Below are 15,289 nucleotides of genomic sequence, written 5' to 3' on the forward strand. Positions count from 1 at the left end.
AAGGACAAGATCATTGTTCATTATGCCAAATGGCACCGACTCATTTACAGGAATGACATTATAGTTTTTATATAGTATAGCTGCTATGACTGAAGGGTTTAAGTGACATTTTTTCTTTGGGGATGAGGCTTTCCTAGAAAAAAAATTCAATTAATTTCTTTCCTACTTAGGTTAAAGTCAATACTTACAGACTTCTTATGGGAATAAATGGCTTTGATTTTTCTCTGTAGAAACCAAGCTCTGTCCGCATTGATCAACTGGATCGTGAACAGTTCAACCCCGATGTGATTACTTTTCCAATAATCGTTCACTTTGGGATACGCCCTGCACAGTTGAGTTATGCAGGAGACCCACAGTAAGATATTTCTTGGTGTTTGTCTTAGCCAATTTCACCTTCTACTCACAGCTTCATTAGCAGAGGAATACCTTTTAGCAGATGTTTTCCTTTTTAAAAATTAAGAACTAAAATGAGCCATGTTTCCAAAATTTAGGTCACCAAATGAAACAGATTTTGGTAGCTTACAGAAAATTATTATTCAATAGATTATCCTTTGCGATCTTGGTCAATAAGAGTCATGTATGTTTTTAACCTTTAAGGAACTTTTCATTTATTCATCCTTATAGTACTTATTGGTACTATTTTTTCAGTGCCCTCTAGAGGAAAATAGCATCATATTGGTTCCTAGCACTGCTGAATTCATACAGATTCTATTTTTTTGGAGCATCTTAATAAGAGCTCAAGACCCCATGCAAAGCTAAGGGTTGTGTTAGAAGGAGAAGCTGTGGCTTCTGACTTTCAGAATTGATGTTATTTTCCACATTTGGGTTTTTCTAACTGTCATGTTAGTGTTTTTCTGGGAGAAGATGAACATGTGTGGGACTGGAAATATTACCATTATTTTCTTCAGGAGTGTTTGAATTTCCTACCTTGTTAAACAAACGAATAGTTTCCTGAGTTAAAAAATTTTTTAAAGGATTCGTAATGGGAGAAAAGGGCATTTGGGATTTTCAATTCATAAATACAATTCTGGCTAATATATTAGAAGAGGCTAAAGGGTTTTGTTCTTTTTCCCCCACCTTTGGATAAAAGTATGAAGCAGTGAACCAGGCACTGTGTAAGTACTTCTTTCTTTCCTCCGTTCTCTAAGAAACTTATCAAAAAGAGACCCAGCTGAGGCCGAGAAAGGAGCGGTTTCAATGACAGAAGCAGTTTCAAGATGACAGAAAACCCTTTGAAAGTCCCTTCTTGTCAGAAAAATGTTAGTAGAATGTGATTAGGCTCTCGTGGACTCAGGTGGCAGGAGTGTGAATTGATAAAGGACTCCCCTTCATTACCAGGGCGCTTTAACAGCATCCTTCAGGCCGATCTAGGTTACCACATATTTGGCTACAAATGTACTTATTCTTGTCCTGGTATATACAGATGAGTGTACACCATTCTTCTTTTCCCTTCCCCACTGGAGAAATGGATACAGCTATGTAGCAAGGGTATTGGCACTGATGTGGCTTTCTTTCTAATACTCTACAAATTTTACTTTCAGTCTAGGGCCCTTCAGAGACTGACAGTATCCTTATTAAGTCAGGGGTCTTTCTCTCGGCAAACATCAGAAAGTACATGTTTAAATAAAATTTGTCACTTTCAAAGAGGTAACAATGAGAAACAGCATATATTTCTATTGGTTTTGTATATCTCCTTTGGAATTCTTTTTAGATAGATTCACCCATGTCGTAACAACTCATTTTTCAACCAAAATAAGCAATAATCGGCTTAATAACTAGGTTCCAGATAGCTCTTGGTCATCCTGACCTTCAACCCCCTCAAACCATATCCTTCCTTAGAATGAAGGTTTGCTGCCATTATGGTGTAAAAAAAGAATGCAATTCATAATTGAACAGGCTTATTGAAACAACTGGCTTTATTGTGCTTCAGAATCGCCTGCTCTTTGTTTAAGATGTCTGTCTGTCCTTTTCCTTAGGTACCAGAAACTGTGGAAGAGTTATGTGAAACTTCGCCACCTCCTAGCAAATAGTCCCAAAGTCAAACAAACGGACAAACAGAAGCTGGCCCAGAGGGAGGTGGGTATTGAGCTCTGTCCTTCTGTGATAGATGATGAACTTCAGGTTTATTTCAAGATTTTCGCATGTCACTACACTTTTGAATTAGATGGGAAAAGACTTTTAAAAAGTCATACTTTACTCCCCTCCTCACATTAGTAGGCTGATTGATTTTTTTTCATCTTATTAGTATCTAAGGAATCATTTTTCCTCCTAAAAAGGATACTTTCCTTTCTTTCTTTTTTTGTAAAAATGATAGTTTCTTAAATAAAGGATTGCTGCCATTGGGAATAAATGTACCTTTTATAGAAATTAAAATATAAAACTGGCTGGATCAGCTTTTTATCATAATTAGACTGCACATAATATAACTTTGGGTCTTATACAAATTTCTTGGTGTTAAGGTTATAAAAGATTATCTTTCTTATGTCTGTCAGTTTAGTAGTGTGAACTTATTTTCTAAGGTTTTATATTCTACACTAGAGGCCTGGTGCATGAAATTCATGTATGGGGTGGGGGGGTGTCCCTCAACCCAGCCTGCACCCTCTCCAATCTGGGACCCCTCAGAGGATGTCTGACTGCTGGGATCGGGTCTAAACCGGCAGTTGGACATCTCTCTCGCAATCCAGGACCGCTGGCTCCTAACCGCTCACCTGCCTGCCTGCCTGCCTGATTGACCCTAACCGCTTCTGCCTGCCAGCCTGATCGCCCCCTAACCATTCCCCTGCCAGCCTGATTGATGTCTAACTGCTCCCCTTCTGGCCTGATTGCCCCCAACTGCCCTCCCCTGCTGTGACCCCCCGGGACTGGCCTCCACCATGCTGCGCAGAGCCACGGGACCCCCAGGCCTCACCGCATTGGGCGGCCACTGGGCCCTGCCTCCGCTGTGCGCGGCCATCTTGTGGTTGCGTGATGCCACCTAGTCTTTTATTATATAGGATTCTACATGTCTTTACTAATGGGTCATATTATCTTTATATTCCAGGACCACTTATGTTTTAGTTATAATTTTAAGAGTGAATGAATTTGGTATCAAAATAGATTTTTGTCTCAGTCAGTGAGGTTTATTCTGCTTGGTGGTGTAAGAGCAAGGCTCTGAGGCTAGGAAAGACGTTTGAATTCTGGCTTTGTCACTTACTGTGACTTGAGCCAGTCAGCTTCAGTATAAAGGAGGGAAGCAGGGCTGAGAGAAGCTGACTGAGCTGTACTGCTGTTGGTGCCCCAGGGAAAAAGATAGTTGTGTGGACTTCTGAAATAGTCCATTGAGCTTTCCTCTAATCAGGGGTGGAGGTGGTGGTGGTAGTGGTGGTTCCTTTGTTATTATGAATTTCTATGAGGTTGTTACTGAGTATCTACACCAGCCATGGGCAAACTACAGCCCGCGGGCCGGATCCGGTCCGTTCGGCTGTTCTATCCGGCCCGCGGAGCCGAAAGAGCAGAGGGTTCTCTTGCTCTCCCCTCCGCTCCTTTACTTTGAATTTATATTAGTTCACATAAACACTCCATCCAAGCTTTTGTTCCGGCCCTCCGGTCCAGTTTAAGAACCCATTGTGGCCCTCGAGTCAAAAAGTTTGCCCACCCCTGATCTACACTAATAAAAGAGAAACATGCAAATTGACCATCACTCTGCTACACCCACAAGCCACGCCCACCAGCCAATCAGGAGCAAGCATGCAAATTAACCCAACCAAGATGTTGGCGGCCACGGAGCTGGAGTGAGCAGCAGGCTTGGGTTGCTCCGGCAATGGAGGAAGCCAAGCTTCCTGCCTACCCTGGCTGGCCCTGGCCTCCGTTCAAGGCTACAAAGTTTCAATTATAGAAGATAAAGAAATCCCAACAAAAATGGCAGTGGCTACGGAGCTGGAGCAAGCAGGAGGCTTGGATTGCCCCTGGTGATGGAGGAAGCCAAGTTTTCCACCCACCTGGCCTCTGCTCAAGGCTACAAAGTTTCAATTATAGAAGATAAATAAATCCCAGATACTTGCTTCCAGCTGGCCCTGGCCTCCGCTCAAGGAGGCGCTGAAAAAAAAGAAAAAGAAAAAAAGGAGGGGCTGGGAGCTTGGGTCGCTGGGGTGTGATCAGGCCAGGATGGGACGGCAGTTATGGGTGATCAGGCTGGTGGGGGGCGGGGCCGTTGGGGGTAAGCAGACCAGCAGGGGGGCCAGTTGGAGGGGATCAGGACAGCGGGGGGAGGGGGCACTTTGGAGTGATCAGGCCAGCAGGGGGGCAGTTGGTGGTGAGCAGGCCAGTGGGGAGGGGAGGTGGGGGCTAGCAGGCCAGCAGGGGGGGCAGTTGGGGGTGAGCAGGCTGGCATGGGGGCAGTTGGTGATGATCAGGCTGGTGGGGGGCATATTTGGGGATGAGCAGGCTGGCAGGCAGAGTGGTTAGAGGCAATCAGGCAGGCAGGAAGGCAGGTGAGCAGCTGGAGCCAGCAGTCCTGGACTGTGAGAGGGATGTCCGACTGCCGGTTTAGGCCCGATCCCTGTAAATCGGCAGTAGGACATCCTTCGAGGGGTCCCAGATTGGAGAGGGTGCAGGCTGGGCTGAGGAACACCTCCCCCCCTCCCCGCACGAATTTCATGCACATGTACAAATATAAAATTACTTTTATGATTAATTTTTTGAAGTGCAGTTAAAGAAAAGAGTTCCTGACTATGTCTTGCAGAAGTTTTGGATTATTGTATTTTTTAAAATAAAATGTGTCCTCCTGATAATAGTTGTTATAATAGGTTGGCAAATTTGAAAGCGACTTTTAGAATTGCGTGGGTTGCAGGTTAATTTATTGATTGTATTCCTTAGATGTAAAGGCTTGACATAAGACTTGATATAATTATAATTTTTACAAAAATGCTGATTTCAAGACCCAAACACTACTTTTTAAAAATCAGTAAAGGTCATTTTTAATTTGAACTTGCCAGAATGGTAGATTTGGCTTAGATCTTTTTCTTACTTAGTTACCCAAGCCCAAGGCTTTGAGCATTTTGGCCATCATTTCAAGTAAATTACTGTAATTTGGCATGAAAAGGTTTGAATGCCTGAATGTAAGGGTGATATTGAATGAATCTAGCTTATTTTCTAATGCTTGATGTTTGGCTTAAAATTGCTCTACAACCATCAGGTGACTCATCATAATGAGTTCTTTTCTAGGAAGCGCTCCAAAAAATACGACAGAAGAATACAATGAGGCGAGAAGTAACAGTGGAGCTCAGTAGCCAAGGATTCTGGAAAACTGGCATCCGTTCTGATGTCTGTCAGGTAATGATGCTTCTGGGAATACAGTTAACCTGTATACCTCTTCCTTTAAAAGTCATCTGGTGCTGCAGTTTTCCTAATTCTGAGAAGTTTCTGTGGAACATACTGCCTTGTAGCTAAATGGGACACCGACCATAAATTGTTTTGTGTCCTTTGGGTTTTGTTTTTGTTGTCAGTTTTGCTATTATCTTGTTTAACTGTGTGTGTGTGTGTGTGTGTGTGTGTGTGTGTGTGTGTGTGTGTGTACGCGTGCGCACATGCACAGTGTTAGGGTGGGGGGCACTTAGTAACACTAGATTCTGTCTCTGCATATTGAGTGAAGGCAAGTCCAGTCTTCAAATGCAATTGCCAGTTTGCAGCCATGTGCAGGTGCTTGTCCAAAGAGATACACAGCAGCAGCTCTACAGGCAGACTCCTGAAGGCTAGGAGTACACACTACAACCCGTGACTCAAAGAGAACTGGAGAGAACTGAAGGTATTGATGAACGGAATCAGTATAAATTTCATATTTGACCCAAATGATAGTATTTTTTCATTAGATGAACTCAGTAGAGGAACGTGTCAGATATATATGCTGATTCACTAATAAGTATTTTTGTTTTCCCTGTGGGAGGAATTTATGCCAGTCAGAGAGCCCCAAAGCACACTTGATTTTTTGTTATGATTGGTACTGGTTGCGCTGCAGGGAAATTACAGTAAAGGAAAATGACTACCCAGGCTGGGGTCAGGTAATGTAATTAGCTGTGTTCAGCCTTTTGGAAGAATTCTTTCCAGGCTTCCACTTATCTGTTTTGATGGTAGCATATATTGTAATAAGTTCCGATACTCTCAGGTATTTGTTTCATCATAATGAGTGTGTGTTTTTTAAAATCAATGTTGGCATTTAATTATTATATTGAACAGTGGGATTTAATCCAATAATTAAAGGTATTACTGTGCAATTCATTTCCCATGTGATGTCCAAAGCTAAATAGTTTCGTTTTAAGATGAATTGCTATTGATGCAGTACTGCTAAATAGTTTGAGAATAATCATCTATAGTGGAAGCCAGCATCCTCCAAGTCCTCAATTATTTTGCCAATTGACCAATTTTTTTTTCTCTATAAGTACCTTCAAAAGTGACTATCTTACTCTGTTGATTCTCTCTGAGAGCCACTTGAAGTCATATCACCTAATTTCCTGCTTGCTAGTGTTTCTCCGAATCCATAACATCATCCTAGGGTAGACACCATAAGAGCAATGAATGGAATGTTGAACAGTCTGCCCCAAACCTGGTGATCTCAGTGACAAGTTGGAGTTGATTGTTTGAGAGATCCTAAAATTGTGGAGCATTGAGAACTGGAAAGGACCTTAGAGATCTTCTAGTTCAATGATTTTTAAACTTGAGTTTTTGGTTAACTCTGAAGTTGTTTTGTTTTGTTTTTTAACAAAACCCTGTGAGGCCCTAATTTATAAAAAGATAAAGCAATAACTGTCTGATTGGGTGTGGAGGGATTATCCTGTTTTACTTGCTTTTCTTCCCACCCCAGGTTGCAGTCCCCAAGGCAGTTTTGTTCCACTGAACACAATTTTTTAAAAGGTATCGAGTCCTTTTCCTCCTTTCTCTTGGTGAAACAAATGGGGGTGCTGAATTATCTGCTCCACTGCAGTTTTGTGTTCTTTGTGTGTCACAGATGCCTTACTCTGGCTCCTCAGCTAGGTTAGACATAGCTTGAGGACTAGGTTATTATATCTATATACATATTATATTTTTCATTCTGCTTTGAGGTTGGTAGGAGCACTCAGTGACTTTCTTTGACTGACTGGTCAGAGAAAATGGATCCTGATTAAAATGTATACAAAGGTGAATATTTTTTCATCTGGTAATAGTTCCTCCCTCTGTAGGATTCCCATTCTTCCAAGACAGCTGGTAACTGTTTAGAAGCCATGCTTACTGTCAATTGATGGCATTGGCACCAATTCAGTGGCAACTGGAATCCCCATTTTGGGGTGTGGTGAAGAAGGAAACTTTACTTAGTGCAAAACAGCTCAATTGTGATATAGCTAGGCTGTGAAAACAGCACAGATGTTTAAGAGCTCAGTAGTGTCACCACAGGGCTGTGAGGCAGCCCTGGGACCAGGCCTCTCTTCCATTCTGTTCTACTCCTCCACAGTCTGCTCTGCTCCTGGCCAGTCTGCTCTGGCCTGCCCTGGTCTGCTCCCCTTTGCTTCCACAAGACATCTTTGGTGTTTCAGCTCAGTCAGGTGAAACAGTCTTTGATGGTCAGTGCACTCCAGAGCCAGAGGGGAGCTGGCTTATATGGACAGAAGTTCCTGCCCATGGTCCCTGATTGGTCTGTCCTCATGTTAAATGAGGACTTCAAATCTTTGTAGTTTGATTGTTCCAAAAGGCACTGTCCTGATTGGTCAGAATAGAGCTGCTCTGATTGGATGGGGAAAGCCTCAGTCCTATTGGTTGAAATAGGATTCTAGGAACTCCTTTGTAAGGGCTGGCTCAGATGGCAGGAACACCGTGCAGGCAGGCAGTTCATTGCAGAGGCAGGTAGTTCAGTGCAGGCTTCTCCCTGAAGAGCAGTGTGTGTGAGAGGCCCCTGTGTAGAAATGACTGCTAGGCTCTATTTTTCAAAAATTTGCACCTAGTTAGTCATCAGGAACCCTTCTTAGTAGGTGTTTTTTTTTCCCCTCCTCAGGGTTCACATTACATTCTCCCATCCTCCTAATGGAAGTCTTATTTAATTTTAATAAAATTATGCTCACATTTAAATGACTTGATAAAGAGTGTAAATTGCTAACTTTGAGTTCATAGACTGAATACAGGAATTGCTATATGGTTTGTAAAAAGGAAAATGAATGAAAGTGTGAGCCAGCCAGCTACCTGAGAAGTTGATAGAAGCAGAAGAGAAAGAAATCTGGGCACAAGAGCAGTGATGGGGAAGTGGGGGCACAGGGGGTGCGGACTCTTAAAAACAATGATAAAACCATAAATTACATGTTTTGGTGAAATAGTTCGTTATGTACCAAAATCAAATCATCCTGGAGGCATTCTGTAGCTGTCACCCTTAGGTGAAGAGGTGAAGTATCTGTTTATCTACCTTGACATATTAAATATTACTCCACCATCAATAAATATTTTTGGAGTTGTGAAAGTAAACTGTTACCTGCACTGAGCTTAAAACATCAACATATAGGAATGCCACCTTGAGAGAATTTGAAGGTGCTACTCATCAACTCATTCATTATACAGGAGCAACCCAGTTCAAATTTAAATGCAAATACCTAAAGTAAAGTAAAAATGACTTAGGGGAGAATGACCAAGGTAAATTAACTTAATTGACTTTTGGCTCAAAATGAGTATTTTTGCAATGAATATTTTTATGTTTATTTATACTCTTCCTTGTTCCAGAATGGTTTTAAAATGGTAATTCTTAAATATAGGAGTAGTTAAACACCATGCCTATGCAAGTGAGAGGCTCCATGGTGGAAATTATTAAAGCCATTCCTCTGGTCCGTGCCAGTTACTTGAATCTCTGAGGCTTGTCCTCAATTGGCTTTCTGTTAGACTGTCCTCTTGTACTCACCCAGTGACTTGGATTCTGCCGACCCCTCTCCAGTTTTGGTCACATTTCCAGTGAATGCATGATGTTAATTTTTGGGTTCTTTCATTCTCAGGGCCCTCGGATGCCCTGCTACACTCCCTGTCTTCATTCTCACAGGTGACAAGACCACATAGGGCTTCGTCCTCACGTACTCTCATTTAGGAGCTCATGGGGATACTTTGTCGTCCACTTTTTATGTATATATTGTTTGTAGGTCTAGTTTGCTGTTCTGGTTGCTCTATATTTATGGGAGAATTTTAATATACTTAAAGTTACACATGGCCTTTTCCTCACACTCTTTCAGGGGGACTTTTTTTTAAATGAAAGCAGTTGCCAGGCATGAATTAGAGGGAGAGCAAAAAGATGCCCAGTGATTATGTACTTTTTAACATTGCAGAGGTTGGTATTTTAAAAAACTGAGCTAGAGATACAACAGTCTCGTAGATAATGTTGAGACTTGTTGCCTGGGATGGACGTGGGTCATACTTACCTTTCCATGGTATTCACAAGAAACAGACTTATTTGGAAAGAGAAACTGGCTCTATTTGGAGCAAGTTTAGAGGAAGTGCTGAAGGGACTAAAAGCTGTTTCTTAGGAGTCAAGGTTCAAGGAAATAAGACTTAGGTTAACCACGAGACGATGTTGGGGCCAGGCCACTCAATGTATTTTTTTATTTTGTCTCTAGGGGTAGAACTGGGTTCCAAGGGATAAGGAGACAGATTTGGGCTTAATGTTATAAAAATTATCTAGTAATCAGAGTACTTTAAAGAGGGCCTATTCATCTCTCACTGGAGGTATTAAAAAATAAACAATTCACCAGTTTGAGTTCACACTTTAGAAAGATAGTTAGTTGCACTGTATAGTCTTCATGATCTGTTCACCTTGAGTGTTTAGTTTTGACTCCCTTGAGCTCCCTGCAATTTAGATGCCTGTAAAACCATATTATACTTGGGCCACACACTGTCATCTACACTAATAAAAGAGAAACATGCAAATTGACCATCACTCTGCCACAACCACCAGCCAATCAGGAGGGAATATGCAAATTAGAAGGACAAAGATGGCGGCCACCCAGCTGCTCTAGGCGTGGAGTGGCCAGGTGGAGCGGCACTCCGGCCCCAGCGAAGATGAAGACTGCAGACTCCGGAGTCTCAGCAAAGACTAAGGCGGCAGTCTGCAGCTAAGATGGCAGACTCCAGCTGGAGTCTGCAGCGAAGACGAAGGCCTCAGACTCTGGGTGGAGCCTGCAGCAAAGACGAAGGCAGACTCTGACCAGAGCCTGCAGCAAAGAAGAAGAAGGCAGACTCTGGCCGGAGTCTGCAGCAAAGGCGGCAGACTCCGGCCAGAGTGAAGGCCTGGGTCCTGGGTGCCAGAGGAAAACTGGTGCTGGAAGCCAAGGAAAGGAAGGCCTATTGCACGAATATCTTTGTGCAACAGGCCTCTAGTATTACTATAATTTTAAATACAGCATTTATAAAAACTATGTGGACAAAATGCCAATAATTCAAATCATAATGGCACATCTCTGGGAATCCCTTGAGGGCAAAAAGAGTGTCTTCATCTTTTTCTCTTCCACACCCTTGGAAGCCTTGCACATAGAGGTGCCCAGTACATCTTTATTGAATTGAACTGGAAAGAAAGACATTCTGTTGATCAGAGAGTCTATTTGGGAGAACTAATAATTCTTTGTAAGTTAATAATACAGGGAGCTGATTTCTATAGTTTCAGGCAAATCAATTTTCATGTATTTTTAAATACTGCCAGCTTAAAATACTTCAAAGACTAAAATGGTAGAAAGCATATGTCAGTCATTCTGTGGGCTGTGCCCATCCTCCAGGCTCTGATGAATAAGAATGACTCCTTTATTCTCTCGAGTTCTAGGGAACCGTTATTAAAGAACAGAAAAAGACATGCCTTTCATGAAATTATCTCCCAACGAGGTATCTATAGCCAAATGAAAAGTGATTGAAACAAAAAAAAGTTCCATGCTCTCGGGTGCCTTAACTGTATCGGTGGCTTTATGAAAGTTGTTCTTAGACTGTTAAGTCATTAAGTGTGAAACCTGGCATGGCCTTTGAAGATCACCTGGTTGAGAAGGTCTTGCCTAAAGGGTAGTGATGGGCTTCAGGGGTTCTGAGCCCATTAAAATGGCACTCAATTTTGCATGCTTGTGTGTAGAAGCATTTTTTTGGGGAAAGAATTATTTTCCTTAGATTCTCAGAATTGTCTTGACCATGACAAAGTTTCCAGATTGATGAGTCCTAATCCATTCCCTTGTAATTAAAGATAGACAAGGAGGCACAGACGTTCTTGTTACCTTCTCGAGGTTATCTTGCTGAGTACTGATGGAACCAGGGCCATTCCTACTTGAATGAGGGCTAATGGGACTTGTTGTAAACCGTTTTTTATGTTTGCTTATTTAATCCTTTTAACTGTCCTTGAAAGTAGCTATACTGATTTCCCCCATTTTACAGGTGAGGAAACTGAGGCCAAGAAGTGAAATAACTTGCCCTAAGTCCCACAGTGAATGAGTAACAGAGCAGGATTTGGACCCAGGCATTCTGGTTCCAGAGAATATACCCCAAACAACTAAGGTCCTCCACCCTTTGTAGACAGCGCATCAGGATGCCATGCCCTCACTAAACTGTTTCAAGACACTGTGACGTGGAATTTGGAATGTGAAAATAGTTCTCATTTGTTGCATTTTTAAAAAGTTTTATAGAGTTAAACATACTAATTTTTTTTTTTTTTAGCATGCTATGATGCTACCTGTTTTGACCCATCATATTCGCTACCACCAATGCCTAATGCACCTGGACAAGTTGATAGGGTATACTTTCCAAGATCGTTGTCTGTTACAGGTAAGAATTACTCTCCTGTACACTCACATGATAACAGGATATAGCAGTAATTCATCTTGCAGGTTTCAAATGGAGCATTGAGTTCTCTATTCTGGGAGATGATGACGATCTTTAGAAACAGTTCTCTCCTTTATTTTGGTTGCCACTTTCAGACCCTTTTTCTCACCTTTTTTTTTTTTTGAAGCCGTCCCTAAAGAAACAAATTAAAGCAAAAATTTGCCTGTTAAACCTGATCCCCTTCTTTCAGGTTTTCCTTCCTTATGGCTCTTCTTTCTAGGTGTTGAGTACTCTAATTCTCCTCCAAAAGATGTAGACTTTTAGATTTATTTTTAGAAGAGGGCTTGCACCAGGGCTGTGGAAATTGGAGGAGATAGATGGAAAGATCAGGGCTTAAAAGTCGACTGGCTAGACCAGGGGTGGGCAAACTTTTTGACTCGAGGGCCACAATGGGTACTTAAAGTGGACCGGAGGGCCGGAACAAAAGCATGGATGGAGTGTTTGTGTGAACTAATATAAATTCAAAGTAAAGGAGCGGAGGGGAGAGCAAGAGAACCGGATAGAACAGCCGGATCTGGCCCGCGGGCCGTAGTTTGCCCAAGGCTGGGCTAGACAGATCTCTTTCCTGTTTCATTGGTGGATAATGTAAAGATGGCATTTCTGTGTTGAGTTTTTAAGGCTGAATTTATTTATTGAAATTTAGCTGGCCATGACTCACCCGAGCCATCATTTGAATTTTGGAATGAATCCTGATCATGCCAGGAATTCTTTGTCTAACTGTGGAATTCGGCAGCCCAAATATGGAGACAGAAAAGTTCATCACATGCACATGCGGAAAAAAGGTGTGTTTGGATTCTGCTCTCGTGTTTTGGCCTGTGTTCTGGGTTAAGTCTCCACTAGGAATGGTTCCCTGGTGACTGTTCTATGCTCTCATTCTTCAGTGCTTCTTGGCCCATCCTATTTAATAAAAGAGTAATGTGCAAATTGATGGTCACTCCAACACACAAGATGGCTGCCCCCATGTGGTCAAAGATGGCTGCCCCCATGTGGACACAAAATGGCCACCACAAGATGGCCTGCAGGGGAGGGCAGTTAGGGGTGACCCAGCTGGCAGAGGAGGGCAGTTGTGGGAGACAAGGCCTGCAGGGGGGGGCAATTGGGGAGGACCAGGCCTGCAGGGGAGGGCAGTTAGGGGTGACCAGGCCAGCAGGGGAGGGCAGTTGCGGGGGACCGGCCTGCAGGGGAGGACAGTTGGGGGTGACCAGGCCTGCAGGGGAGGACAGTTGGGGGTGACCAGGTCAGCAGGGGAGGGCAGGTAGGGGTGACCAGGCTGGCAAGGGGGGGCAGTTAGGGGTTACCGGGCTGGCGGGGAGGGCATTTGGGGGCAACCAGGCCTGCAGGGGTGGACAGTTAGGGGTGACCAGGCCGGCAGGGGAGGACAGTTAGGGGCAATTGGGCCAGCAGGGGAGCAGTTAGGCATCAATCAGGCTGACAGAGGAGTGGTTAGGGGGTGATCAGGCTGGCAGGCAGAAGCGGTTAGGGGCAATCAGGCAGGCGGGCAGGTGAGCCGTTGGGAGCCAGCAGTCCTGGATTGTGAGAGGGATGTCCGACTACCCTCAAGGGGTCCCAGATTGGAGAGGGTGCAGGTTGGGCTGAGGGACACAAACCTAGCCCCCCGTGCATGAATTTTGTGCAGTGGGCCTCTAGTACATAATAATATTCACGTTGAACAGAGCACTGAAATAGGATGGATGAATTTTTTAGGAAAACTTATTCCTCCTATTCAGTGTTTTAAGTAACTAAGTTGATTAAAATTGTACACATGCAGATATTAAACTTTTTAAAGTCATATTGGGATGAGCTAGATAATTTTTTTCCAATATGTTATATCATGGCCCTAGAATGCTTCTAACAGTATTTACTTGTGTATTATTTTTTTTTAAATAGGAATTAACACCTTAATAAATATTATGTCACGCCTTGGCCAAGATGACCCAACTCCTTCAAGGTAAAGTAGATTTTTTTTTGTAACAGCTTTATTGCAGTATAATTCACATACTATATAATTCACCCATTTAAAGTATACAATTCAGTGGTTTTTAGTATGTTCACAGTATTATGCAGCCATGATCATTACCTACTTTTAGAACATTTCATCACCTTTAAAGGAAACCTGGTGCCTCTTACTAGTTACTGCCCTTTCTTTCAGCCTGCTCAGCCTTGGGCAACCAGTACTTTCAATCTTTATGAATTTGTCTATTTTGGACATTTTGTATTAGTGGCAATATATTGTATGTCATAATCCTTTGTGACTGGCTTATTTTATGTTATAGTATGTATCAGTACTTCATTTCTTATTAATATTCCATGGTATGGTTATGTCATGTTTTATTTAATCATATACCAATTGATAGGCATTTTGAGTTGTTTCTACTTTTCTGTTATCATGAATGATGTTGCTATAAATATTTGTGTATAGATTTTTGTGTTGCCATATGTTTGTGTGTGTTTTTTAATCATCACCCAAGGATATGTTTTTATTTATTTTTAAAAAATATGTTTTTTATTGATTTTAGAGAGGAAGGGAGAGGGAGAGAGAGTTAGAAACATCAATGATGAGAGAGAATCATTGATTGGCGGCCTCCTGCACGCCCCCCCAATGGGGATCGAGCCCACAACCCAGGCATGTGCCCTTGACTGGAATAAAACCCGGGACCCTTTAGTCTGCAGGTCGACGGTCTATCCACTGAGCCAAACCAGCAAGGGCAAAGGATATGTTTTTATTGGTCTGAGAGAGAGAGAGAGAGAGAGAGAGAGAGAGAGAGAGAGAGAGAGAGAGAGAGAGGACATTGATCAGTTGCTTTCCCACATGCCCAGACTGGAGATTGAGCCCACCACCTGGGTATGTGCCCTGACCAGGAATTGAACTTGCCACCTTTTGGTGTATGGGACAGTGCTCCAACCAACTGATCCCCCAGCCAGGCCTGGACAGATGTTTTGATTTTTCTTGGTTATATACCTAGGGGTGGAATTGTTGGGTCATATGGTAACTTTCTTTAACCTTTTAAGAAACTGCCAGACTGTTTTCCAAAATTGCTACATCATTTTATATTCCCAACAGTAGTATATCAGGTTTCTGATTTCTTCACATTTTTCTCAACACTTGTTACTTTCTCTTTTTAATTTTAGCCATCCTGTTGGGTATGATATGTTATCTCATTGTGGTTTTGTTTGACTTTTCCTGATGGCTAATGATGTTGAACATCTTTTTCTTTTTTTTTTTCTTTTTTTTTTATTGATTTTTCACAGAAAGGAAGGGGGAATGATAGATTGTTAGAAACATCGATGAGAGAGAAACATTGATCAGCTGCCTCCTGCACACCCCCCACTGGGGATGTGCCCGCAACCAAGGTACATGCCCTTGACCGGAATCGAACCTGGGATCCTTCAGTCCGCAGGCCGACGCTCTATCCACTGAGCAAAACCAGCCAGGGCTGAACATCTTTTTCATGTGCTTATTGGCCATTTG

At 42.6% G+C, this 15,289-nt stretch overlaps 1 protein-coding gene across 7 annotated transcripts in view; it reads left to right on the top strand.

Moving 5' to 3' along the window:
• Positions 1-15,289, top strand: part of DROSHA (drosha ribonuclease III) — a 124,030-nt gene that overhangs the window by 57,729 nt on the left and 51,012 nt on the right. For 6 of the 7 annotated variants that reach the window (XM_080680454.1, XM_080680458.1, XM_080680456.1 and 3 more), the window contains 6 exons: positions 231-355; positions 1,977-2,076; positions 5,203-5,310; positions 11,656-11,763; positions 12,464-12,602; positions 13,708-13,768. In XM_080680454.1, the coding sequence (XP_080536580.1) occupies positions 231-355; positions 1,977-2,076; positions 5,203-5,310; positions 11,656-11,763; positions 12,464-12,602; positions 13,708-13,768 (641 nt within the window). The remainder of the gene's footprint in view (positions 1-230; positions 356-1,976; positions 2,077-5,202; positions 5,311-11,655; positions 11,764-12,463; positions 12,603-13,707; positions 13,769-15,289) is intronic. The other variant, XM_080680455.1, reaches the window with a different exon arrangement.

This window comes from Plecotus auritus (genome assembly GCF_963455305.1).
Source record: "Plecotus auritus genome assembly, chromosome: 7".
NCBI classification, from domain to species: Eukaryota; Metazoa; Chordata; class Mammalia; order Chiroptera; family Vespertilionidae; genus Plecotus; species Plecotus auritus.